The sequence below is a fragment of the Juglans microcarpa x Juglans regia genome, chromosome 7D (assembly GCF_004785595.1).
Source record: "Juglans microcarpa x Juglans regia isolate MS1-56 chromosome 7D, Jm3101_v1.0, whole genome shotgun sequence".
Lineage (NCBI taxonomy): Eukaryota > Viridiplantae > Streptophyta > Magnoliopsida > Fagales > Juglandaceae > Juglans > Juglans microcarpa x Juglans regia.
This window is the reverse complement of record NC_054606.1, coordinates 16,615,280-16,642,179: the sequence shown is the minus strand read 5'-3', so window position 1 is coordinate 16,642,179 and position 26,900 is coordinate 16,615,280. Positions and strand designations below refer to the sequence as shown.

Sequence of the window (26,900 nt, the reverse complement as noted above, 5' to 3'; positions counted from 1 at the left end):
GCGAACAGGAGCAGCTCAGTGAGAACCACTCTTCAGAGTGGCTCAAAGAGAACTTCCCTCTGGGGCAACTTGCTGGGAACCCTTCTTCTCTTTACGAGGAACACCTAGCTTAGTGGGACGTGAAGGAGTGGTAGGGATCTCTTTGGCAAGCACAAACCAAGTAGGAACAGAAGCACCTTCCTCCGTTTGGGACCGCTTTGGGCGGTTGCCTCAGGGTGGAGAAGCTGCGTGCCGCTTCTCTCTCGGAGGAGAGGGTGGAACTGATAAAAAGTCCCAACCTAACACATGAGCACAGTGTGGGAGAACAATATAGCAACGAATGTTCTCATCACTCAACAATGAGTCAGACTCGGCTAGGGTTGGGTGAGTCGCCACCATGACATTACAGAAGAATCCTAAATTCCTCCTTCTTTGATAACTTAATATATAGAGGTTTGGTAGTCGGAACCTTACCCCAAATGGATCGAACAGGGAACTCATTGTATTCGCGCTCTCCTTCCGGGCATTCCCATTCTGAGCCCTTAACAAAGAAGAATCGCGGTACCATTCTTTTATTGAAGAATAACGCCTCTCCAGAATAGTGAAACATTTATCGGCGGAGTAGGATTGGAAACTACAGATGTTTCCCGTAAGCCGATTATTCGGTACACAGACAGAAACTCCTGAGCGGTTAGATCGAGGTAATCTTCTGAGCCATTCAGAAAGATTCGAAAGGCCACACAACTAGCCATGATTAAATGCCACGCATTTGGATTGAGTTGCACCGGAGCAAGTTTCAAAAAATCCAGAATGTCACGCACTAGATTTATGCAATCCAATGGAAAATATGTGAGGATAAAGAGCCACCTTTGTTGACAGACCATCCTCATCCACCATCATAACGCGAGGTTGAGGGATTTCAAGAACAGTTCCAGAAGGAACAAGAAACTCTCTGCAGAACGTGCGAAGTTCGTTATTCGTCATGACTGACGTCCACTATTTCCCAGTGAAATAACTGAATTGGGGATCGTTCGCGCCTCGTTTAGTCATAGTGAAAGTAGATGGAAGGCTTAGAATGTCTTTTAGGGCTTCAGAGAAACGAAGGAGGAAGATGAAATGAAGAGCAAAGGGAGGAAAGAGAGGAAAGAATAAGGAAGAAGAAATAAATAGGAATAGCGTGATGGAATGGCTAGACATCCAAAATGGTGGCACAAAAGTTGAAGGGACGCCTCGGCTATGGGAACACGAGGTGACGTTTACCTAACACATGCATACATGGAACAAACCAATCTCGGGCAGCGTTGGCATGCCAGAAAGCAACTTTAATTAATGAGGGTGGCGTTAATGATTATTCGAGCTCGATGATGCTAGAGATCGGCTCACATCCCAGTAAATATGGACAAGTACCTGTTCACCTTCTACATGACCAGGTCAGAGATCTTCATTAAAAAAAAAAAAAAGAGAAGAATTCTTAGAATTTCCAGCTCATGAGTGTGCTAAAAATTCGCAGGGTACTGTGAAGGAGGAAAATCCCATACATTGGGCCAAGAGCAGGGCCCAGGTTACAAACTAGATATAAGGTCTATGTTGAATCGGGCTGGATTAGGGCTCAAGTGCACAATATGGGCTGGGACAGACAGTAGCGCTTGGGACAGGGACCGAGTATAATGCCTGGGTCAGATCCCGTTCACAATGGGAAGCAAGATAGGAAATGCAGGGGAGGCTTAAGATGGAAGGAACCTAACACATAGTACTAGACAAAAAGACCTGCGACGGTTTACACCCAGCATTAATGAGAAGGCATGTCGCATTCAATGCGGCCCAGAGCAGAAGGCGTGCCGCATTTAATGCGGCCCAAGGCCCGAGTAATACACAACCATCCTGAGCACTTCATAGCTCGACGAGGTGACGCCACAGAGGTAGCTTGGCGAATCAACAACACAAGCATATTATCTCCTGTTATGCAACACCCCACTATCGTGGAAACCAGGATTGTAACTACAAATAAGACACTACCAGCAGCAAACTAGGTAATCCATCACTATCATCTTACGCTCTCGTATTGACTACTGTTTATCATCTTCATCATCATCACTTACTTGAGTATCGGAGGATCAACCGACCCCGAAGTCCCCCCTTAATTACTATGCAGGTGATCGTTCGAGCACTGCCTGCATGAAGTTGCCCAAACCCGTGAAACACGACATCAATAGTGGCCTTTGTTGGTTCTTTTAGTGCATAATTGGCTCTCAGTAATGAGTGAGAAGTTTGCTACGACTTGGACTACAAAAGGTGGGCAGAGGATGTGGTGGTTGATGAAAGGGAGAGGTTGGGCAGCATTATGGTTGTGACTGACTTGCTGGAGAGATACCAAGGAGTTGTTGTAGTGATGGTGGTCGTGCGCATATGGCTGCTGTGTGTGAAAGTATATACAATGAAGATGGGTTTCATGTGTGGGCTGAGTTTCTAGGGCCATTTTATATGCTACACCCATGGAGTTTTCTCTTAGGTCCTTCTTTGGGCTTTAACAAATGGGTTGCTCCATTTAATAGGTTCAACTATATTATAGGGCTAGCCAATAATTTTATGGGCGAATTTAATTAACAACTTTAATGGACTATTCTTAAATTTCAAAAAGAGTCTAACTCATCCAATAAAAACCTTTTGAACTTCTTAATAAATTCTCAGGGTTATTACTCAATAAATTTAGGCTTATTTGCTCTATAAATAATAAATAGGCTTTACCTCAATTATTGAGTCTAATGAAAATCCTTAATTCTTCTTAATAAATTTTGAGCCTATGACCTATTCAAAATCTCTTAGTAAATCTCAACTAGCTTCACAACAATGTTGACCCATTAATACCATCCACTAAATCTCAAGAAGCCTTAAAAGTTTTGGATCCATGAGTCTAATTAAAATTCATAACCAAAATCAATAAATAATAGCTTATCAGCTTATTCAAAATGGTTTATTTAACCTAATTTAAACACAATAAAATTATTCATATTTTGACTTTATTAATATTGGGCGGAGTTACAACATTAAATTTTGCCCATTCAGGTAACAACCTTTGATATTCCTAAATTTAATTGAATAATGTATTGTATTACCGTATTATATTTCTTATCCTCTCATACTTATAAAAGGGTCATGAAAATCATAATTTATAACAAACAAGGAATTTGAGATAAATAATATTAAATTTTAAAAAAATAAGTTTCATATATTAATAATTTTTAATTCTCTTACTATTTCTCATTAATTTTACAACATGTATATTAGTTTAGTCAAAAAATATAATAGAATAATATTATATATAATTATAGAGTATATAAACATCTGGTAGTTATTTTGTAAAAAAATAAATTTTATTATTAAAAAATAATATTTTTTTAATATAAATCTCATATTCACTCTTTGAATTAGTATATATATTTTCCGTCAAGAAAATATTTAATAATATAATGTAACGGGGCGGGGAGACCGACTGGATGGTCAAAGGTGGAAGATATTCCCTAAGAACGCCACGTGGTCGAACTGTAGTGAGTGGAAGACCAAGCTATGGTTCGCTTCCCTGACCTTTACTGGCTGCCTCCCCAAAGTCTAGTCTTCGCAGCCTCGCTCCCTTTCTCTATGTAATCTTTGGTTCTTCAAATTTGAGCTCGATCCTGTGTCCTTTTTCACGACGATCTGTTACGCGTAATCTGTCGCAACTGTTTTATGGAGGTAATTTCGCCGGGGTTTGATGGTTGTGTTTGTTTTTAATTCAAAATTTTATCGTTGGATTGCTCAGAGAATCGTCGGACGTGAAGGAAATTCTAGAAATTTTAAAATTTTATTTTTGAGGTTCCGAGTTCTCATATTCCTGCATACAAGTTTCTCAGCAACAGAGTTTCTGGTCAAACCTTCGGTTCTCAGTGGGGTTTTGTTTCCAACATTTTTTCCTCTTTTAGTTATGCCCTTTCATTTTCTGGTTATTTTGCTGCTTATTTTTGATTTGGCTGTTGTGAAGATGATCCGATTTTGTGGATGGTTTATAGGTTTGCATGCCTTTAGTGTGTTTATCATCTGTATTTACACAAATCAACACATTGCAATAGGTCTTATTGTCTTTTCCAATGATGGGCCTCAACCCAGAAAAGATATAATAGTTTAATTGTTTGGTTCTAGTTATGACAATGTATGAATGATCATATAAGTAATTTTAGGGACGTGATTTTTTAGGTTCAGGAGGAGACCAACAAGTCTGAGGCCCATTTGACATCTGCTGCAGCTTTTGTGGAGGGTGGAATCCAGGAAGCCTGCGATGATGCTTGCAGCATTTGCCTTGAATCCTTCTGTGATAGTGATCCTTCGACGGTATTATATACATATTGCATTTCTGTACCTATCTTCTCTTGAGCTAGTATTCATATGCTGATTTAATACACCTTATCTTTATTCTTTACACAGGTGACCAGTTGCAAGCACGAGTTTCATTTGCAATGTATTCTTGAATGGTATTGCCTATGACTGCAATTCAAAAGCATCAAATTATCTGCTTTTGTACTATTGTAATCATTAGTAATAATCAAGGGTTAGATGGTCTGGTGCTAAGATGGGAGTGTTTATATATAAGATAATAATTGGGCTTCAAAACTACATAAATAAGTGTGAAGTGATGGACATGAAGGTAAGATTTGGGATCCCTTGTTACGCCTTTGTAAGGTGTTTGGTGCTGGCCTTGCCTCTAGCTCCTTAGTCATGGCTTTGACATTTATTTTTCAGAAGTGATAGGTCTACAAAGACAATTATGAGAAGAAAACTTATAAAATGATCTGGTTTGATGTGGTACATCAGATTTACTTTACAATAAAGAGTTTTACAATGTCACGTACTACATCATGATACATTAGTTTGCAAAAGGTTTTTTGTGATTCATTTTGTAGACTAAGCATTTCTCTCTATTGTTTTGAAGAATTATGCTGCATATGAGCTTAGTTACTAGAGCATCAATTTATTTTCTTTTTCCACTATTGTGATTGCTTGTAATGACCAAGGGTTTGGATAGTCTTGAGTTGAGATAAGGAATGTTGACTCATGACTCCATAATGATAGTTGTACTGTGCCACTCTAATATAAATCAAGTGATTGCAATGAAGTCTATATTATGCGTTTTTAAGGTTCTAGGTGCCATCATTGCCTCTTGTTCCTTAGATAGAGCTTTGAAATGAATTATTAGTTTATTTATGATGTTTGAAGAATTAATCAGCCCACTTACCTTTCTTGTTTGCTAAGTTCTACTAATTTTTTGTGCTCCTCAAGTATTGCTAAATTAATTCAACAAAATAACAATTATATTACAAGCGTAGTATCTCACAGCTCCCTGATCTGTAATGATCCAAGGGAAGCACTAGTCATATATGCACTAGTCATAAAGCACTAGTCATAAGGTCTGATTGCACTTTGAAGAGCTTACTTGGGACTTGAGACTTATATTCCTCTATCATCATTTGCTCACCCAATGTGAGACTAAATCATTTTAGGCGTGACAATTGCGCATACTCAATACCCAGGTGTTCTTGTCAAGGCTTTTGTCGCTCTAGTAGGGTCCCAATGCCATAGGAAGTAACTAAAGTGGCTCTAATACCAACTGTAATGACCAAAGGGGAGTGCTTGCCATATTTTTTCGTGTCCTCAAGCAAGCCTAGTCAAGATTACAATTCTTTTTTTGATAGGTAAACAAAGATAATATATTCATAGAAATAGGCAAAGCCCAGGTACACAGGAAGTATACATGAAGGATGCCTAGCTAGAGGTTACAATTGAAAGAAGAAGATCATGGACACTAAGTCCGTTACAAACTATAGCCCCCGCCCATAAGAACAATGACTTAAAAAAGAAAAGTTTTAGCTCATCCATTGTTCTCGCTTGATCTTCGAAACTTCTCGCATTTCTCTCCCTCCAAATATACCAACACATGCATATTGGTACCAATCTCCAAACTGCCGCTACCTGAGAATCGCCATGTAGTCCTCTCCAGCTTGCAAGGAAATCTATCAATCTACAAGTCATAACCCAAGACAAACAAACTCTTGAGAAAAAATCATCCCACATAACCTTGTCCACCTCACAGTGTAAAAGTAGATGATCAACTGACTCCCCATGCTTCTTACACATACAACACCAATCTAGGACAATAACCCGTCGTTTCTTCAAGTTATCTGTAGTGAGGATCTTGTCCAAAGATGCTGTCCAAACAAAAAAAGCTGCTTTTGAAGGAGCTTTCGTCTGCCAAATGCTCTTCCACGAGAACATGGGCATTTTGGAGTTCCTAAGCTTTTGGTAGAAAGAACTGACAAAGAAAATACCTTTCTTATAATGATTCCAATGCATCTTGCCATCGGTGCCCCCTGAAATACTTGCGGAATATAAAGTAGCAAAGAACTCTGTGATAGACTCCAACTCCCAATCTTGGGCTGCTCTAATAAAGTCAATATTCCATTGAGGGGTGCCGTTTGAAAAAATCAGAAGTTCGGCAATCGATGCCTCCTTTTCTTTAGCGAGCGCAAAGATAGCGGGGAAAGTATCTCGTAGACAATGGTTACCACACCATTCATCAAACCAAAAAGGGACACGTGAACCATGGCCCACAACAAAATGTTCATGTCCTCGAAAGGTCCCTCAAAGGCTCCTAATGTATTTCCACAACCCCACTCCATGAGTGTGTCGTATCTCATTGGAGCACCAACCTCCCCTAGCTTCCCAAGGTAGTAGCTAAAGTCTCCACATTGGGGACAACCCCCACTGGTACTATTTTCGACTTTGCAAGATTGATGCTCAACTCTGACACAACAACAAAACAAAGGAGTAGCACCCTCAAGGCTTGAACCTGACCAAGGTGTGCACCACAAAAGATGAGTGTGTCATCAGCAAAAAGCAGGTGCGAAATGTTGAGCTCGCCATTCCCCACCAGAAATCCATAGAGTAACCCTCCTTCCACTAGGCCCTCAATCATCTTACTGAGAGCTTCCATGACAAATAAAAAGAGGAGAGGAGAAAGCTGGTCTCCCTGCCTCAAGCCGCGAGAGGAGTTGAAGAAACCTATCGGTGAAACCATTTATCAAGAAAGAGAAACGAACTAAAGAGATGCAAAATTCGATCCATTTCTGTCATCTCCCCCCAAAACCACATCTGTCAAGTAAGTAAAGTAAGAACTTCCAGTTGATATGGTCATAAGCTTTCTCCATGTCTAGCTTACAAAGTAACGCGGGTTCTCTAGACTTCAATCGACCATTCAAAACCTCATTTGCAATAAGTACCGAATTTAGGATTTGTCTACCTTTGACAGATGCATTTTGCGGCTTTGATATTAGTTTTTCCACTACAGAGTTCAATCTATTTGCTAGCACTTTGGACAGAATCTTATAGATGTCATTCACAAGACTAATGGGGTGATAGTCTTTCACGTCCCTAGACCCCACCTTTTTGGGAATGAGGGCTAGAAAGGTGGCTTTGATACTCTTTTCAAATCTAGCGTCAGTATGAAATTCGTGAAAAACTTGCATAAGATCCTCCTTGACCACCTCCCAACAAGCTTGAAAGAAACCCAAGGTAAACCTGTCTGGACCGGGAGCCTATCACTTGCCATACCTTTGATTACGCTACACACTTTCTCTTCTTCAAATGACCTCTCTAGCCACCCTGCACTTTGCTGGTCTAATGAAGAGAAAGACAAACCATCCACTTTTAGTCGCCAATTGTGCTCTTTCGATAAGAGTTGTTGATAATATCGTTCAATGTGGTTGTTGATTACCATTTGATCCGAGGAAACTACCCCATTTTTCCATCAGTGTATCAATAGCATTGTTCCTCCTGTGGGAATTAGCCATCCTATGAAAAAATTTCGTGATCTTATCCCCATCCCATCCTTAAGCCAAAGCACTCTTGATTTCTGCCATGAAATCTCCTCCATCAAGGTTACTCTTTCAAGTTTTGCTACTACCTGACTCTCATGAATTTTTTCAGGTTTAGAAAGAAATCTGGCCTCCTCTCCTTCCAGTCCCTGTAGCTCCTCTACAAGAGCACACCTCTGCTGAAACACATTGCCAAAGACTTGTTCATTCTATTGCTTCAGATCTTGTTTCAGCGCTTTCAACTTCTTTGCCATAATGAAACTTGGGGAGCCGTAGAAACTGTAAGAAGTCCACCATAGTCTGACCCTGTCTACAAAATCGTCAGTTTTAAGCCACATATGATCAAATTTAAAATACCTTTTGCCCCCTTGGATGCCTCCACAGTCTAAAATGATGGGAAAATGACTCGAGCATAGCCGGGGTAAGCTTCTTTGAACTACATCCGGGAAGTGAGACTCCCAATCAGGAGTTATCAAAAATCTATCAATCCTCGACCAAGATGGAGATTCTCGGTTATTGGACCAGGTGAATGTGCCTCCTGATAGTGGAATGTCCACAAGCTCCTGCTCTGAAATAAAGTCAGAAAAATCTCTCATGAGTGGAGTGATACGAGATACACCCAACCTTTCGCTTGGAAAGCATGATGTGTTAAAATCTCCCCCAATGCAACTTGGCAGCTCCCACTAACTAGGGCAGGTTTGGAGGGTGAGATGAGAATTTTGTGTTTTGTTTGAAAGTTTAAAATATTGTATTTTGATATTATTATTGTTTTGAGATTTGAAAAGGTGAATTGAGATTTGAAAATGTTGAATTGTTTATTATATTTTGTATGAGGATTTCAAAAAGGTGTAATGATAAGATGAGATGAGAATTTTGTATCTCATCCCACCCCCCAAACCTGCCCTAAGAACTCCTGTCAATTCTTCCCACAAAAACCTTCTCTCCAAATCAATATTTGGGCCATAAACACCAACAAATGCCCATTTGAAGCCATCTTCTAGATTTACAAAAGAGCATGCAACAGTAAGATCACCCACATACTCCTCCACCATTTTCACCACCCTTTTGTCAAACATAATTAGAACTCCCCCAGATGCTTCTTTTGATGGAAGGTAAGACCACCCGACATGTTGCCCTCTCCATAGGCTGTGAATGATTTGTCTAGTAATAGATTCAAACTTAGTCTCTTGTAAACATATGATATCCCCTTCCATTGGCGAAGTAAGTTTCCGACTTGGAGCCATTTATTAAGATCATGCAGCCCCCTCACGTTCCAAGATGATATTTTTGGCTTCATGGGACAACCATTTTACCCCTCCCCTTGCAACTCTCTCGATTATAGCTCTTCTCGCCCCTGTCCTCCTTCATTGCCCAAGCTAGCTTGCTGAGTTCTCTTTCCTTTTTTTTGCCAGACTCAAGGATTATCGGATTTGGATTGATCCTACATAGCCTCTACAGCTGTAAGTAAAGCCATAAATTCAGCTTCGAAACCCCCATAAGAAATCCCTACCAAGTGCCTAATATCCGTTGCTTTCTTGATAACCTAATCTGACTCTTTGGGATGAAAAGAGTTGAGGGGAGTAGGATCAACCTCCCCATCCCTGTTATCTGAAAACAATACCAAAGATCCAGCCATATCACCTTCTGGGCTCGTCACTGTTTGTTGCACATTCCCAGCATGTTCGAAAACATTAACGTCCTCAGAAACCAGACCCACAACTTGCTCCAACGCTAGAACCGCCTCCTTTGCCGCCGTGGTGGCGGGTGACAGCCCAGCAAATGCTAACGACAAAATCTGTGCCACCACGAGCCCTAAAAGCCCACCCAAATTTGCAGTCGTCGACAGCGTGAAAGGCTGTGTCGACGTCGGGAGCCTTGTCGCCTTCAGGGAGGTGGGAGGCAAGCCAAAAAAAGCGGCGACGAAGTCTGTGCCACCCCAAGGGCCGACGGCCCAACCATTTGCTCCCGTGCTCCAAAGGGTAGATCTATGTATGCGAAGTCCAGTTGGCATCGAAGGCGTTGTCGGCGTGAGGGGTTGCCGTCGCCGAGGTGAGTATGTCCTCCGGCCGGAGTATCGGGGGTGGGTCCATGGGCCCAGTCACAGTCATGGGTCCAGGCACGATCACTGGCCCCCTCGACACAACGAGTGGGCTCTCTAGCCTCACTCCCAGAGGGGCCTCAAGCCTCACTTCAGACGTAATGAGCCTAGAAGTTGAGCCCATTTCAAAATAGGGCCCAACCTGTTTCACCTTCCAGCTCACCCGACTTTGGCCTTTCTAGCCCATCCCCACTTTGGTCTTTCCTATAACAGGCCTAAAGGGCTTCTTCCCTTTTTGAGACCCAAAGCCTTGGCCCAAGCCCATACTCCAGCCTTTCTCTAAACTGAGAGTCAGAACTCCCAATTCCTTCCTAAGAGTTTTCAGTTCCTCCTTTACCCCACTAACTTCCTCTTTCAAATAAAAGAGAGCCTCCTGCATATTACTTTCCACTGCACAAACATTTGATAGTGACCCACTATCCATTTCAGGTACCAGGTTTCTGCCATCCTTTGCATTTTCGTCTAGTGTTCCCCTACCAAGCACCCCTTTTTGTTTTTTCCATGATCTTCCATTCTGCTACCCGCACCACCCAACGCCACCTCTACATATGACAGCCTCTCCTTCTCCTTACCCTTGCCGTCCTTTCTATCCAGCCTTGGGGTCAAAAGAGGAGCCTGCTTAGAGGCAGCCCCCATTGACAAAGCAGACTTCAACTCCATGGCCAGCAACTTCCAGCCCTTGCCTTCCATCCCTTCCGGGATTGCTAACAGCCCACGACCACCGGTGCCACCACCATAATCTGTAACTTCCAAGAATCGCCCGTACGTGTTAGAGATCCTATGGGCAAAGAGAGCTTTGGCTCCATCCCTATACGTCTTATAAAAAACTTTCCTTCCCCCTGAAAATCAACAATCTTCTACAGAGTTTGCCAGCCACCGAGCACTAACAAGATTGAGCAATAGCTCCTTAGTAACCTTCCTCCCCCTCTCCGTGATTCTGCAAAAGTTTCCTCCCTCCAATGACAAAACAAAAACTTTTGTCTCTATTAAGAGATGCTTAAGGAACCCCATGCTAAACACAAAAATAGACTAAAGGGGACTGATTCCGGCAAGGAGTCACCGGAACTGACTACCCATAAAAAAAGTGTATGGAGAGAATGGCTAAAGTGTACGGAGAGAAAGTGTACTGGGACTTAGAAACTGATGTTTTCCAAGATTACAATTCGATCTCCCACGAATCATTATATAGCTCTATGACACCTGGTAAAGAACCAACGGGGGACTTGAAAGTCATAACCCCATCATCATGCACTCACTCAATGTGGGACTAAATTATTCTGGTGCACACGCGCTTTGCTTATTATTTCACTTCTATTTTCTTCTATCATCAAGACAGACTTGATGTTACCTTCCATCCAGATTTAGAAACCTCATTAAGAGAGGTAAACCTTGTTCTTTCATTCCCAAATCAGTGTCTCTATTATCAAAGGACATCCTTATTTTCAGCAATGCCTTCTACAATTGGTGACCTAAAAATTTCTTTAGAAATGGCTGTGCAGATACCCTTTTAGTTTTTTCCCATCTTTAAAATGTCAGTTTTGGTTAACTATAGTATTTTGTGCTTGAACTCTTCAAGATCAGTCACTAGGATTCAATCAAAACCAAATTCACCTTTAGGTGCAAACCACTCCACAACACTATCTACCTCAGTGTTTGTTGGCTATGCATCCACTTGTCGCCCATGTTATCATACCTAATGTCATTTATGTTACCCTAACCAACAAGAAAACGGACCCAATACAGATCATAATCAGTAATAGAGACTTTCCCTTGTCTGAATGCTTGCAAAAAGAACCTTCAAACTTTTGACTCTTCACCCCACCTTTGTAAATCTAATATATGTATGTGATTACTGTGAGAAACAACTGATGAAAACTTATTAAATAAATCCAAAAGAAAATAAAAGAAAGCCTAGGGTATTACCTCTTAAAAACCTAGGTAGTTGAATCCTCTAAAGACTTGTAACAATTCCAGCAGCTCCTGCTTGAGGGCGGCTAGTCCAGATTATGACGGCCATAAATGTGTTTTCCTGAGGCTGGAACTTGGGGAAAAGACTGAATTTTATGGTGGGGAATTCTCCTTATAGATATCGTATGCTTCTTGAATTAGGTCCCTTCAAGGTGGGCAGCTTGGGCTTTTTAAGTCCCTTTGTTCTTCTCCTATTTCTGCCAAAATTTGATTTTTGGGAACCCTCCTTTTTCGTACTTCAATTTGAAAAATGAATAAGATAAAGTTTTATTGTAATTTTCCTAATCTGAGTACTTTAATTGTACGTGTTTGACTTATTATAGCCTATTTCCTAATCCGAGTACTTCACTTGTCTGAACACTTACCTAACTTGGACTACTCTCCTACTCCGCACAGTTTCCTTATCTGGACCTACAAATAATTCCATTTTGTTCTACATGCTAAACCTATCAATTGATCATACATGGATGTTGTTCTCAATTCTTAGGGGCATTACAAAGGGTATAAGTAAATGGTGGGATCTTTAAAGTTCCACAGATCTAAAGCTGAAAGGGGCCAATTTGCCCTCTCGTAGCATGTTTTTTGGTGGTGGGGATAGGATGTTAATGCATTTATGATCTCAGATGGTATAGCTGTTTTAGTAGCTTCTTACTTGGAAGAATGCAAGAAAAATATTAATGGGACTCCTCCTTTTTAGGGTGCTAAATCTTTGAGAGTTAGGTTAATTGTGTATTTTTAGAGTTTCTGGGGCTGATACCTGACAACTTGAGAGCATGTGCTTGTTTTGAGTTTGCAATGGATTGAGATATTGGAGATCAAGTATTTATTTTTTTCTGCAACTCATAGTGATGCTTTTCATCAGAAACATATTTGGTCTGTCCCCAAAGTCTCTTTACTTTGTTTGGATGGCTGCCTTGGAAAGATGTCTGAGGTTGTTCCTAGCAAATTGGTTTCATGTGTAGAAGGGAGGGAAAATTGTGACCATCTAGTTTTGGAATGCCACTATTTGATGTCCATCTCAAGCTGACGAACTTGCATTGTTTTCAAACATGGTCTGGTTTAAATCAGTTACATGCTCGAGATTTTCATCATCTCTTGAAATTTGTTGCATTACAAACTGATTTGACTCCAGTAATTATAGGGATATCTAAGTTTCTCTTTTGGTCATGTTGACTGCTACCATTTGTAAGAGACATAAACTTCTCATTGCAGGCCTAGTTGTTTAGTGAAGCATATTTGGTCAGGTTTATCTATTTTTGCATTGTTGACATGGTCAGGATTCTTCCATGTCTAAAGATATCTTGATTTTTGTACAAGCTCTTTTAGTTTCAAAGTCCCTGGAACCCTAACTTCCCTTTAGAAGATCTTGCTAGTTGAGAGAGTCTTTGATCAAAATTATCATGTTAAGGCTCTCATGGTATACTGAAGCCTATTAGAAATTTTAAGCCAAAATGCACTTGAGTTTCAAATTTTATTGCAATCTTGTAGGTGCCAGAGAAGCTCACAGTGTCCCATGTGTTGGCAATCTATCAGCCTGAAGGATCCCACCAGGTTTTCCCTGCTCATTTATTTATTAATTTAATTTTTTATGGTGGAAAGTTTTTATTTATTTGTTTGTTTGTTTATTTTTTTTCAGCCAGGAATTGCTCGAAGCAGTAGAACGAGAGAGGAGTTTAAGGTTCAATCCATCTAGAAATGCAACTATATTTCATCATCCAACTCTGGGGGATTTTGAGTTACAACATGTTTGTACTCTACTTATGCTGCTTTCCTTGTCTTGTCAATGCTAAATGGTTCATATAAAAATCATTGCTTTTGTGGTTTATAGCAGTTACCAGTGGGCACAAGTGATGCTGAACTTGAAGAGCGTATAATTCAGCATTTAGCTGCTGCTGCTGCGATGGGACGAGCACGCCACATTGCAAGAAGGGAAGGCCAAAGGAATAGGTCATCAGCTCAGGGTCGTCCTCAGTTCTTGGTATTCTCAACTCATAATAATGCACCCCTGCTGCTCCTGCTCCAGCTCAGAGGGAGGAAGGTGAAAATGTTCCTGAATCCACTGTGGCTGCTGTTTCTTCACCTAATATGACTGTGGGAGAACAACCTTCACAACTGACTTCACCTGTACCTTCTCCCCAAGCTGACCTGATTTCTGCCTCAGCATCGGGTTCAAGTAGTCTTGCTGCTAACCAACATGGGTCAGATAGGTACTTTTTTAATGCTACATCACTGCCATTCTTTAACTTCCTTATCCGACTGCATTCCTTAGTTAAAATATCTAGTAAATGCATACTTCTTTGACTGTGAATTTTTTCTTGTGCATTTCATCAATTTCCATCCACTAGGACCGCTATTCAACCAATTCCAAGTAGTCAAGACAGAGCTGGACCTTCAGACCTCCAATCATTTTCAGAATCAATAAAGTCTCGACTAAATGCAGTGTCAATCAGGTACTGACTTAAGTAAACATTCCATTTGTGCTAGGTCAATAAACTTGCTGAGTTTTTCTAAGGGCTGGTGTATATCTGCATTTCATTATTCATTTCAGATACAAAGAATCCATTTCGAAAAGCACGAAAGGGTGGAGGGAGAAATTATTCTCACGTAATACTACTATGGCAGATCTTGGTTCTGAAGTTAAAAGAGAGGTAAATGCAGGGATTGCAACTGTATCACGCATGATGGAGCGTCTGGAAACTAGAGACAATAGTAGAACAAGTGCTGCTTCTGTGTCAAATGGTTCAGATAATAATTCAGTTGCAGAATTAGACAATGCGTATACATTAGAGACTCGTGGTGACAATTCCTTGAGGGACACAAATAAGCAAGTTTCAGATGCTGCTGGTTCCAGTTCAACATAAGCATTAGTTCTGCAACTGTATCAACGTAAAGAATTTCCTTTTATAAAGGTAAGTTGTGAAGTTCAACTTTTCTGCACTGAACTGCATATGCAAATGCTTATAGTTTTTATCCAAATTTTATTAAACCACTTAGTTATTTTATATGCATGTGTTCATTGCATATTTCTCATCCTGCCCCATGGTTGATACTTTATCATCGGTTTTCCTTGCTCATTGCCTTTTTCTTTATGCTTGATCATTTTTTAGTGGCATTGTGTGATACTGCTTGGAGTACGAATAATTTGTGGTACTATTTTTTCAGCTATTTCTCTTTCAATATATTGCTAGATAATAATGGGAGTTGATTGAGAAAATATACTAGAAAACATTTTTTAGAACCTTGGAGTATGAGCGTGATGCCGGGATTGCTTTCTAGATCACCATTTTTCAGATATCTATTGGTCAATGTACTCAAAGCTGAAAGCTCATCAAGTCATTAGGACTATGAGAGACTTTGTGCCAAAAGGACACTTGGACTGATTTATACGAAATCAGTAGCATCTTAGGGTGCATTTGACCAAAACAAAAATTCCAAACACACAAAATTTAAAATTATTTTGAAAAAGGAACAACTTCCACACCCTGTATACTGAATATAAAAAATTCACCGGAAGGGAGACATGTGATGCCATAAGCTGGCAGACCTGCTCCTGATGTAGCGAGTGTCAGATCCATTGATATTGAGCCAAGGGGGCATGTATTTGCCTCCACTCACCCTGCCACCACTGCCTCACAATGGGGGAAGATCTCCCACTTTGCACACAATGCAAGGGAGATTTTCTCCAACATTGTGCAGTGGCAGGGAGATATGCTGCACCTCTGGTCGCTGAGTAGTGGTGGATGGGCTATCTTACCCTTTCTGCCATTGAGGGACTCACTGTCATGGATGGAAGCCCTTCACCTTGCGAGCGGTGGGTGAAGGTACCCTCCACCACAATGGTTGTAGGGATCCATCACCTTTTTTTTAATTTTCAGTTTTTAATTTCTTTCTAGGAAACCCCTAAGGGTTGGCTCAAGTGGTAAAGGCCTTAGTCTTGATAGTATGCTCCCTATAAGTCTAAGGTTCAAATCCTCTTGAGTGTAAACAATTTTTAGGGGCCATCGGACTGGGGGAACTTCCCCTTGAATTTCCCGTGGTGCAATTGCGTGAAACTCCGTGCCGAGGGCTTGTGCACCCTCGGGATTAGTTCGGACTTTGTTTTTGGACACCCGGTGCCAATAAAAAAATCCTTCTAGGATTTCCTTGCTTAATAATATATAGCATAAACTATAGTCTGTACCCCAATAAGTGAAATTGGGTTGGGAATTCGGAATTTGTTGGTTTTCAACAAGGTTTTATTGGGTAAATGGTTATGGAGATATCACAAAGAGAGAGGAGCTTTGTGGAGGGTGATCATAGATTTAAAATATGGTGGATTGTGGGAAGGATGGTGCTTGAATGAGGTGAGCGGACGACATGGGGTGGGGCTTTGGAAACACATAAGAAGAGGCTGGACCAATCTCCATCGAACGGCACAGTTTGTAGTTGGGGATGACTCTAGAATTTAAACATTAGATAATCTACGGAAACGCCGACTTATTGTATTGGATTTGTGTTGCATGTGTAAGAAAAGTGGTGAGTCTATGGATCACCTATTATTGCATTGTGATGTAGCCAGGAGCTTATGGAACAAGATTTTTGCAAGAGTGGGACTCTTTTGGGTAATGTCAAGAAGGGTTGTTGACTTTTTAGCCAGCTGGCAAGGCATCTGGGGTAACTCTCAAATAGCGCTATGTAGAAGATGATACTAGCTGACAAGGCATCCTGGGTAACTCTCAAATTGCAGCTACGTGAAAGATGATACTGACCTGCCTATGTTGGTGCATATTGATGGAGAGGAACAGTTGGAGTTTTGAGGATCATGAATGGACAATGGACGAGCTTAGAATTTTTTTTCTTCACACTTTATTCCATTGGTCAATTGTAATAGACTTTAATGGCATGAACGTACATGATTTTCTTGTAGCTTTAGACAGCCATGCCTAGGCATGGCTCTTGTATATGTCCTGTGTACTTGGCTTCGCTTATTTCCAATAAAATTCTAATTTACTGATAAAAAAAAATAGCATAAACTACTTCCAAGCGATACAATAGTTACAGAAAATTCAACAATCGCACAAAACACTTTTCAGGATGCTACTGGTGAAGTGAAAGCAAAAGATGCTTTTGTTTTTTAGTGAGTAACGAAATTTTTTATTAAAAGCACATGGGCAGCAATCCAAGTACACCTAGAATATATATATTGGGACACCCAACTAGCAAGAAGAAGAAATAGAGGAAAATCATTGAAATCTAGAAAGCCAGTGAATTGAGAGCTATTGGGAGCAACCATGGAAACATAGGAGTTGAGTGTTGTGGTTTTTAACTCTGTAATTTCCACTCAAAATCTTCAAAAGTTTGTGCATTGCATTCTTGTAAAATACACCACATTAAGTATATAGGAACCATCCTCCGAACTCTTACATTTATATGACTTTTGGAAGGATTCTACAAACATGCCAACAAATCCACCAGCTTGGACATAACCCACTCAATTCCAAAAGTGCTCAATATAGCAACCCATAAGTTCCTAGCCTACTCACAATGTAGTAGAAGATCATGCTTATCCCATTTAACTTGTTCGAACAACACCATTCCATTCCTACTTTATGTCTTTGTTCCAAGTTATCCATCTTTAAGATCGCTCCTCAAGATTTTATGAAGATGGATAGCTTGGAACGGATACATAGAGTAGTACTGGAATGTGGAGGATAAAATGGGTATCTCTATGTTTCTGGCTTGTTCTTTTCAAAATGTGGAGGATAATTTTAGGTGGGCTTTTGCTGGAATTTATGGGCTGATTGTGGACAGTAGTAGAAACATTCTATGGGAGGAGTTAGTCGGGTTAGACAGCTAGTGGGACCTACCTTCTTATATAGGAGGGGACTTTAATGTTATAAGATTCCCAAGTGAAAGATTGGGAGATAGCAGGTTGTGGCCAGCAATGTTGAGTCTCTGGGACTGTATTTTTGACTTGAGGTTCGTGGACATTCCTCTCATGGGTGGTGGTCCAATAACCAAATGTCGTCTAGATTGGACAGATGCTTAGTTTTCCCTGAGTGGGAAACTCATTACCTAGAATTATGTCAGAAAAGACTACCTCGCCTATTGGACTGTGATTCAAGGAGGATGGAGATACTTTAAGTTTGAGAATATGTGGCTAACAACTGAAGGCTTTGTGGAACGGGTCAGGCAATGGTGGTCCTTCTATTAGATCCAAGGCACCCCTAGTTTTTTCTTGCAGTTAAATTGAAAGCTTTAAAGAAAGATCCAAAGCTTTGGAATGTGAAGCTTTTTGGAGATATAGGCAATTGCAAGAAGTCACCATTGGAGGAGCTTCAAGAGGTCGAGAGTGCAAGTGGGACGGGCCCTTGCTTTGGAGGAACTCTCTCGGAGTACAGAACTATTTTCAGAACTAGAGAAGGCTACTTTATTGGAGGAGATATCTTGGCGGCAAAAATCTTGAGCTTTGTAGTTGAAAGAAGGTGATCGAAGCACGAAATTTTTGTATAGAATGGCCAATTCCCGTAGGAGAATCAATGCCATTGAGATGATGAATATTGGCAGAGCTGTTTGCACGAAGATACTTGTGATTCACAAACATGTTGCCGGTTATTTTGAACAGTTGCTTACCGAGCCAGAGGGGTGGAGGCCGAAGATTGATGGGCTAGCATGAGTCCATTGAGCAGTAGAATGCCTCTTGGTTGGAGAGGCCATTTGAGGAGACTGAGGTTCATGAAGTGGTGAGGAAGATGGTCAAAGACAAAGCACTTGGTCCAGACGAATTTTCTATGGGTTTCTTCCAATCTTGCTAGGAAGTGGTGAAGGAGGATTTGATGAAGGTATTTCATGAATTTTTTTCAATTGGAAAATTTGAGAAAAGCCTAATGCCACTTTTATTGCACTTAACCTTGTGAATGGGGTGTATAAAATCATTTCCAAAGTGCTTGCAAATTGTCTAGGAGAAGTTTTGGGGTGGATTATTACAAAACCCCACAACACATTCGTACGGAGAAGACAAATATTGGACTCTGTACTCATCGCTAATGAATGCATAGATAGTAGATTAAAATCTGGCAATCTGGATCTTTATGCAAGTTGGATATGGAGAAGGCTTACGATCATATTAGTTGAGATTTCTTGTTGTACTTGCTTGGGAGGTGTGGTTTTGGGGAGAGGTGGTGCTCATGGATTAGGTGGTGTATATCGACAGTGAGGTTCTCAGTTTTGGTGAACGGTAGTCATGGAGGCGTTGAGCAGAATGATTACAGCTATGGCAAACAATGGTTTCTTGGCTGGATTTTCAGTTGGTGATATAAACCGCGGTACTCTTAACATTTCTCACTTGTTCATAGATAACACCTTTTTGTGAGGTAAATCAAAACCAGATTCAGGCACTAAGGGTACTTCTAATCTGCTTTGAGGCTGTATTAGGGTTGAAAGTGAATTTATTTAAGTCAGAGTTGGTCCTAGTTGGCAACGTTTGTAACATCCGACTGTTGGCTAACACTCTCGGATGTAAAGTCTCCTCTTTCCCTATGAATTAATTACCTTGGTCTTCCTTTGGGGCCTCCTCCAGGGCTAACCCATTCAGGATGAAGTCATTGAGAAGATTGAACATAGATTGATAGGTTGGAAGAAGTTGTGTTTTTCGAAAGGTGGTAGGATGACCATAATCAAAAGCCCTCTATCAAATCTACCAACTTATTTTTTATCCTTGTTCCCAATTCCAACGAGTGTGGCGACATGAATTGAGAAATTACATTGTGATTTTCTGTGGAGTGGACTTTGAGATGAATTCAAATTTCATCTGGTCAAGTGGGACAAGATATGCTCCCCAATCTCTTTGGGTGGTTTGGGAATTAGAAATCCTAGGGTGTTCAATCGGGCTTTACATGGGAAATGGTTCTGGCGTTATAATATGGAATAGGAAGCTTTATGGAAGTTGGTGATTGATTTCAAGTATGGAGGCTTGTGAGGGGGATGGTGCTCTAGGGACGTACTTGGGGTTTATGGTGTCGGAATATGGAAAGCACATTACCCAAGCGATGTCGACTCTTCTAAAGATCTCATCCCACAGCACACTTGTTCCCTCACAATGCAACAGTAAGTGGTCCATAGATTCTCCATTCTTTTTACACAAATAGCACTAATCCATCATGATCAGCCCCTCTTCCTCAAATTGTCTGTGGTCAAAATCTTCCCAAGGGTTGCAATCCATACAAAGAAAATCACTATAGAAGGCACACGAGACCTCCATATATTCTTCCAATGGAAATCAACATTAGCTTGTGATCTCATTAATTTGTAACTCTCCCTGACTGTACACTTCTTGCTACCATTAGACCTCCATTGCATCTTATCCCCCTGTGTCGTGGTGTTCCCCATAGAGTATATCAATCTGAAAAAATCTGAAACAGAGGGTAATTTCCAATCATGAATATCCCGATTGAAAAGGATATTCCACTGAGGAGGGCCATGAGACGATGTTCGGAACTCCGCCACAGTAGCATCCTTGTTAGCTGCAATACGATAGAGAGCTGGAAAAATTGTATTAAGAGCGCAATCCCCACACCAAACATCATGCCAAAACCTTACTCTAGTACTCTCTCCAACCACGAAATGGATATGACTTACAAAGCTTGTCCAACCCTTCCTAATAAATTTCCATAAGCACTTTCATGTCTACAATCAATAATCTCCCTACACAACGACTCCCCCTGATACCTCCATAACCATTTCCCCAACAAAGTTTTATTAAAGGTCCTCAAGTTGCACACTCCCAATCCCCCATTCGAAATTAGGGAACAAATTTTATTCCAATGCACAAGATGGAATTTCTTCTCCTCCCCCACTCCCCCCCACAAGAAGGCCTGATATAATTTCTCAATCCTGTTCGCCACCCCTGAGGCAAAGGGAACAAGGATGGATAAAAAATAGGTGGGAAGATTCGTTAAGGTACTGTTTAGTAATGTGAGTTGACCCCCTTTCGATAAATGGATCCGTTTCCAACCAGCCAGCATTTTCTCTATTTTCTCCACGACCCCATCCCAAAAGGCTCTAGCCTTAAAATTCGCCCCCAACGGCAAGCCCAAATATTTCATTGGCAACGAGGACACTTTACAATCCAAGAGACTTGCCAAGCTGTTGATATAGGGCACTGCACCCACCTCAACCATCTTGGACTTACTCAAATTCACCTTAAGCCTCGACACAGCTTCAAAGCATAATAAGAGTGCTCATAGAGATTGAATTTGGCCGTGATCCGCTTCACAAAAAAGAAGAGTATCATCTGCACACAAGAGATATGAGATTAAGATAGAACCTTTAATACCCTCACCCACTGAAAATCCTGAAAGAAAGCCACCTCCAACAGCTGCCTTTACCATCTAACCAAGTACCTCGATAACTATTACAAAGAGAAAAGGGGATAGTGGGTCCCTTTGCCTCAAACCACAGGAACTATTAAAAAAACCAGCAGGGTGCCATTCACCAACATCGAGAACCAGGCGGTGGGAACCAAGAAATTCACCTATCTCCAAAGCCACACCTCCCTAGCAAGTATATAAGAAAATCTTAGTTCATGTGATCATAAGACATTCTAGGATTTGTCTCCCCGAGCAAACGCATTTTGAGGCTTAGAGATAATTTGTTCCAAAACCTGGCTTGGTTAGCAAGAACCTTAGAAATTATCATGTATACTCTACCCACAAGGCTTATAGGATGGAACTCCTCAATTGTCGTAGCCCATGTTTCTTTGGAATAAGAGCAATGAATGTCGCATTGAGGCACTTTTCGAATTTTTGATAGGAGTGGAACTCTCCAAAAACCTGCAATACATCACATTTTATAATATCTCAATAGGCTTGAAAGAATCCCATCGAAAAGCCATCTGGACCCGGTGCTCTGTCCTTGTCCATGCTAAGAATGACCTTATAAATCTCATCTTCATCAAAAGGTCTTTCCATCCAACTCGCACTCTTCGAATCAATAGACTCAAACAATAGATTATCAAGCTTTGGCCTCCAACAAGCCGGTTCTGTGAGGAGATTCTCATAGTAATGCACAACATAGTTTTCTAATTCTGAGGTGGAAGTAAGCACTTGAGTACTTGAAAGAAGTGTCTCAATGGCATTGTTGCGCCTATGTGAATTAACCACCTTATGAAAGAATTTCGTATATTCATCGTCTTCTTTCAACCAAAGGGCACTGGATTTTTGTCGTCAAGAAGTCTCCTCCATCAATAGTATCCTCTCCAGATCTGTCACTATTGAGCTCTTTCTCAATGATACCTCCTCCGAGGTGTCTCCCATCAACTCTCTCTCCTCTAACTCCTGCAGTTCCTCCATAAGAGTAGTTTTTTGGTTAACAATATTACCAAAGACTTCCAAATTCCACTTCTTAATATCTAGCTTCAGGGCCTTAAGCTTGCCTGCAAGAATGAAGCTAGGGGTGCCTATAAATTGATAGGAAGCTCACCAATGGCGCACCCTCTCTACAAAACCGGCATCTGCTAACCACATATTTTCAAACTTAAAATACGGGCATCCCCCCTGGATTCTCCTGCAATCTAACAAGATGGGAAAGTGATCCGAGCAAATATGGAGCAGCCTCTTCTAACACAATTCCGGAAAGTGGGCCTCCCATGAAGGAGACACAAGAAATCTATCCAATTGCAACCAACCCCAACTATTAGACCAAGTGAACTCGCCACCAACCATGGGGAGATCCATAATATCTAGATCAAAAATGAATTCTGAGAACTCCTCCATGGCTAAGGAGGTTCGATGATTCCCCGATCGTTTGTTAGAAAAGCGAGTGATGTTGAAGTCCCCACCCATACACCACGGCACCTCCCATAACCAATATAAACCCGCCAATTCATCCCAAAGCCTTCTTCTATCTCTGTCCATGTTTGGCCCATAAATGCCTACAAAAGCCCACTCCCACCCATCTACCACATTTTTAAAGCGGCTAGCAACCAAAAAAGTACCAACACACTCCTCTTCCGCTTCCACTACTCTTTTATCCTACATTAGGAGAACACCACCTGATGCTTCGGACGAAGCCAACTATGAACAACCCACATAGCACCCCCACAAACATTGAATTATCCTTCTATCAATGACCCGCAATTTTGTTTCTTGAAAACACACATCAACCTTCCACATTCGCAATAAAGATTTAATGCGGACACACTTGTTGCGATCATTAAGCCCCCGCACATTCCAGGAGAGGATCTTAAGTTTCATTAACAGTAGTGGCCCCCTCCCTTTCAATCTATCCCATCCACCACTTCCCTCCTTTGCTTCGTAGTTAATAGAACATTTGAGCCTTTTGAGTTCCCTATCTCTCTTTGTGGCGGACTTCGATCTACTAGCTTCAATGGCCACAAGGAGAGCTTTGAATTGTTTTTCAAATCCTATGCAAGATACCCCAATGCAAGCTTGCATCTCCTCAACCTTCTTAAACACCCACTCCGAGATGAACCTTTCTGGGTTAGGGCTAGGAGGGAGCATGCGTATTGGGTCAGCATCCCCCATCAAAACAAGCCCCTTCACAAACAGCCAACTGTAGATCCACTTCATTTGAACACCCCCCTCCCCTCCCCCCGCCCCCAACAGGGAACAACTCATTTCTCATATTGCCCCCTCCATTTTTCAGTGATGTTTCCAGGTCTAGTACGTCGGTTGGGGGATCCGAGACTACATCCCATCTCTACCTAGCCCCTTCGACTAGAACTTCACATTCCGATGGACTAAGCATCTGAGAAAACATCGTGGATGCACCCACGACCACCATCGCATGGTTCTGTGTAGGTTCTGAAAGTGGGGAGGCGCCAGCGACCACTACAGTATCACAAAGGGCTTCAGATGCATCCACGACCACCATCGCATGGTTCTGTGCAGGTTTCGAAGGTGGGGATGTGCCGGCGACCACTTCAAGCTCACAAAGGGCTTTGATCGCATCCACAACCACCATCGCGTGGTTCTGTGCTGGTTCCGAAGGTGTAGGTGCGCCGGCGACCACTTCAGGTGCCCCAAGGGCATCGCTGCTGCTGGATCTCTCATCACCGGTGGGATCTAGTGCCACCGCCAACGTAGTCACCGACTCGACCACCATCGGCTCATACACTTCTTAAACAAAAATTTCAAGTTACTTGTTAGGGTGCAGCTTAGCGGTCCAAGGATAGGCTTGGGATGAACTATAGACTCGGACATCTCGAGTTTGATTCCATAATAGGGTTTTCTGGATTACCTGATACAAGTTTAGTAATACTAGATACAATTCTAGAGTGTGCAAGTCCCACACAATCCATTTGAGAAAAATGAAAATTTTCATGTGAGTGCCAAGTGTGCCCTACTTTTTTTCAAAGTGTCTGTGTGAGGCTTGCCCATCCTAGGATTATATATATCATTTTCCTTGTGTTTATGAGGTTTACCCTCTAGGGTGGATCGAAAGGACCTGCCTTGGTGAGGTTCAACATTGTAAATGAAAAGGAAATAATTTTTTCAAGCAGTACCCATGAAGATTCTGTATGTGTGGACTGAGCATGGATAGGATTAGTTGCCAATGAAAAATTCAATATGTGGCAAGGATTGCCAAATACACAATGCCGATACATGTTTCCAGAAACTTGAAGCCAACCACTATTATATAGGTCCTATCCATTGTGAGAATCCTAGTTTTCACTGATTCTATAGTCACTACTTGTTGTGACCTCACATTTGCAATTTCTGCATAGAATTGTAACTCTGATGGAACATACTTCTTTAATTTCAGGTGGAACTTCCCTTTCCGAGATATGAGATGCTATGCGTATGATGCCTGGCCTTCCTCTTCAGGCCATTTGATTATCCTGTATATGTGAAAAAGAGCCTAGGGCGATTGATACCCTGTTTGGAATAAAGACACTAGATCGACAGCTCCTGCAGTCAATGTGTTTGTAAATCGATATATATATATATATATATATATATATATATTAAGAAGGACTTAATCATGGATATATTCTACAAAGCTGCACTGATTCTAGGGATGTTATCAATGCTTTATGCCTAAATGAGCACTTGGAACATATTTGATATAATATATTCTCCATCGTATGCACTTGTATTGGGGGGAAGAAAGAAATTCTACTTCGATTTGGTATTTGATATTTGGATTGAACTGTCTTAGTGCAGGCTACAAGCTGTGGATTTTCTTACCTTAGTTGTCTGGGGTGGAGGAGGGGGAATTCAATTCTTGGTTTTCTTAGTAAGAAACCAAGGTATTGCCAATTGATTTGAAGGATCTTGGCTACCACACCCCGTTATATAAACCATCTACTTAAATTTCGTCATTTTGTTTGCAGCCCCATTTGCCATCTCACCACCCCGAAACTCCAAACCATAGGCCATTCCTTGGTGTTTTTTTGTGGGTACATAAATTTCTCTTAGATATGAATTTCTAAACACCCTTAATCCTACATAAACAAAATAGAACATTGGAAACCATCCCAAACGATATTGATCCCAACCTCCATCACCCAACGAAGGAAACGGTCGACATTGTGAATCGATAAATAATAGAAGTGCAACGAACAGAGCATTTGGAGAAAAAAAGAAGAGGATGTTAATGCACATCTCAATAGTAGTGGTAACAAGTACAAATGACAGTGAAGCCAAAGTGGTGGCGATTAAAATAAGTTGAATAACGTCCAAAAATAACGGAGGATCGATCAACTATAGGTGGAGTTGTACAAACTGTAATACCTGATTAGGAGAAACTGAGCAATCGTGCATACAACAAACCAAAAAACACAGATGAATCTTAAGAGAGATTCACTCAAAAATGTGGACTCTGAAAATTTATGGGCAATATTGAAAGTTAATTGTCAAAGTGTAAAGTAAATATAAAAAATTTTTGGGCAGAATGTAAAAATCTAAACGTTTAGGGTATATAAATAATTTAATTATCAAAACATATAACGTGTTCAGATTCACTAACTCCCTGTACGAGAACTACTACACACACCCCGCCGATCGAGTGAGAACTTATCAAGCACTAGTGGGAAAACTCTAAAACCATTTCTTGATCATGATTAAGGTTTTTTTTTTTTTTTAATAAAGATTTCAATATATTTTGAAAGAAATAAATCAATTGCATGTAGAAATATTCTTGTATAGATGTTTTCTACTTATATTCCATTTCACTCGGAATGACACTTCCAATACTCTACATGAAAAGAACAAAATAATGAAACTTACTCAACAGTTGGAAGTGGAAATTCATAGTGTAGGGTCTTTGGACAAATGAAGAGTGGAAAGATTACTTTTCAACCTACAGTTGGATGGGGATAATCTACAACTCCTATGTCGGATCAAGAGGATAAAGAAAACCCAGCAAAATCTTGCTACTGGGTGAGTATTGGAAGTGTCGGATCAAGGGAAACAAAGTGATATAGTTTTAACCAATGATTTGATTCTCTTTCGCATTTATTATATATTTCATTTTAATATGCGTGTAAACACTCCTTGATAACTATTTGAAAGAACTCGATCGCTATCTTTACATTATTTGTAAGATCTTAGGAGTAGAGTGTAAACCCCAACGTGCTTTAGGGAACCATTACTACTTTCTATTTTTATCTTATGTAGTCAACTACCCATTGGCAACCATGTCATGATGAGAGGGTTTTAATTCTAGAAAACTAACCGGGATTAGAAATTATTAGGTTTCAACCCATTTAATTTTGGTCAAATAAGAAGTTTAAGATTTGTGCCCTAAGGAGTGCTAGCTACCGCTCATCCTTGCCATGCACCACTGCCACGTTGCCGACCCCTCAAGCCCCTTCTTGTGCCGTTGCCAACCTTAGGTAAACCCTTAACCCACGGTATGTACACACACACATGCATGCACACGACCCCGCCACCCATCATCACTCATAAAGTACTCTACCCTTGGAACCACTTAGCACCACTGGTGAACCGCCACGC

At 41.0% G+C, this 26,900-nt stretch overlaps 1 protein-coding gene across 1 annotated transcript; it reads left to right on the top strand.

Annotated features, from left to right (window-relative positions):
* The first annotated feature begins 3,482 nt into the window (after positions 1-3,482).
* Positions 3,483-25,129, top strand: LOC121239227 (E3 ubiquitin-protein ligase RHF2A). The gene is given in 10 exon segments (XM_041136409.1): positions 3,483-3,708; positions 4,207-4,341; positions 4,435-4,481; positions 13,432-13,494; positions 13,580-13,688; positions 13,775-13,945; positions 13,948-14,150; positions 14,289-14,393; positions 14,492-14,855; positions 24,710-25,129. Coding segments are annotated over 9 exon segments (1,152 nt in total). The 5' UTR covers positions 3,483-3,702; the 3' UTR covers positions 14,805-14,855; positions 24,710-25,129.
* Positions 25,130-26,900: the final 1,771 nt, after the last annotated feature.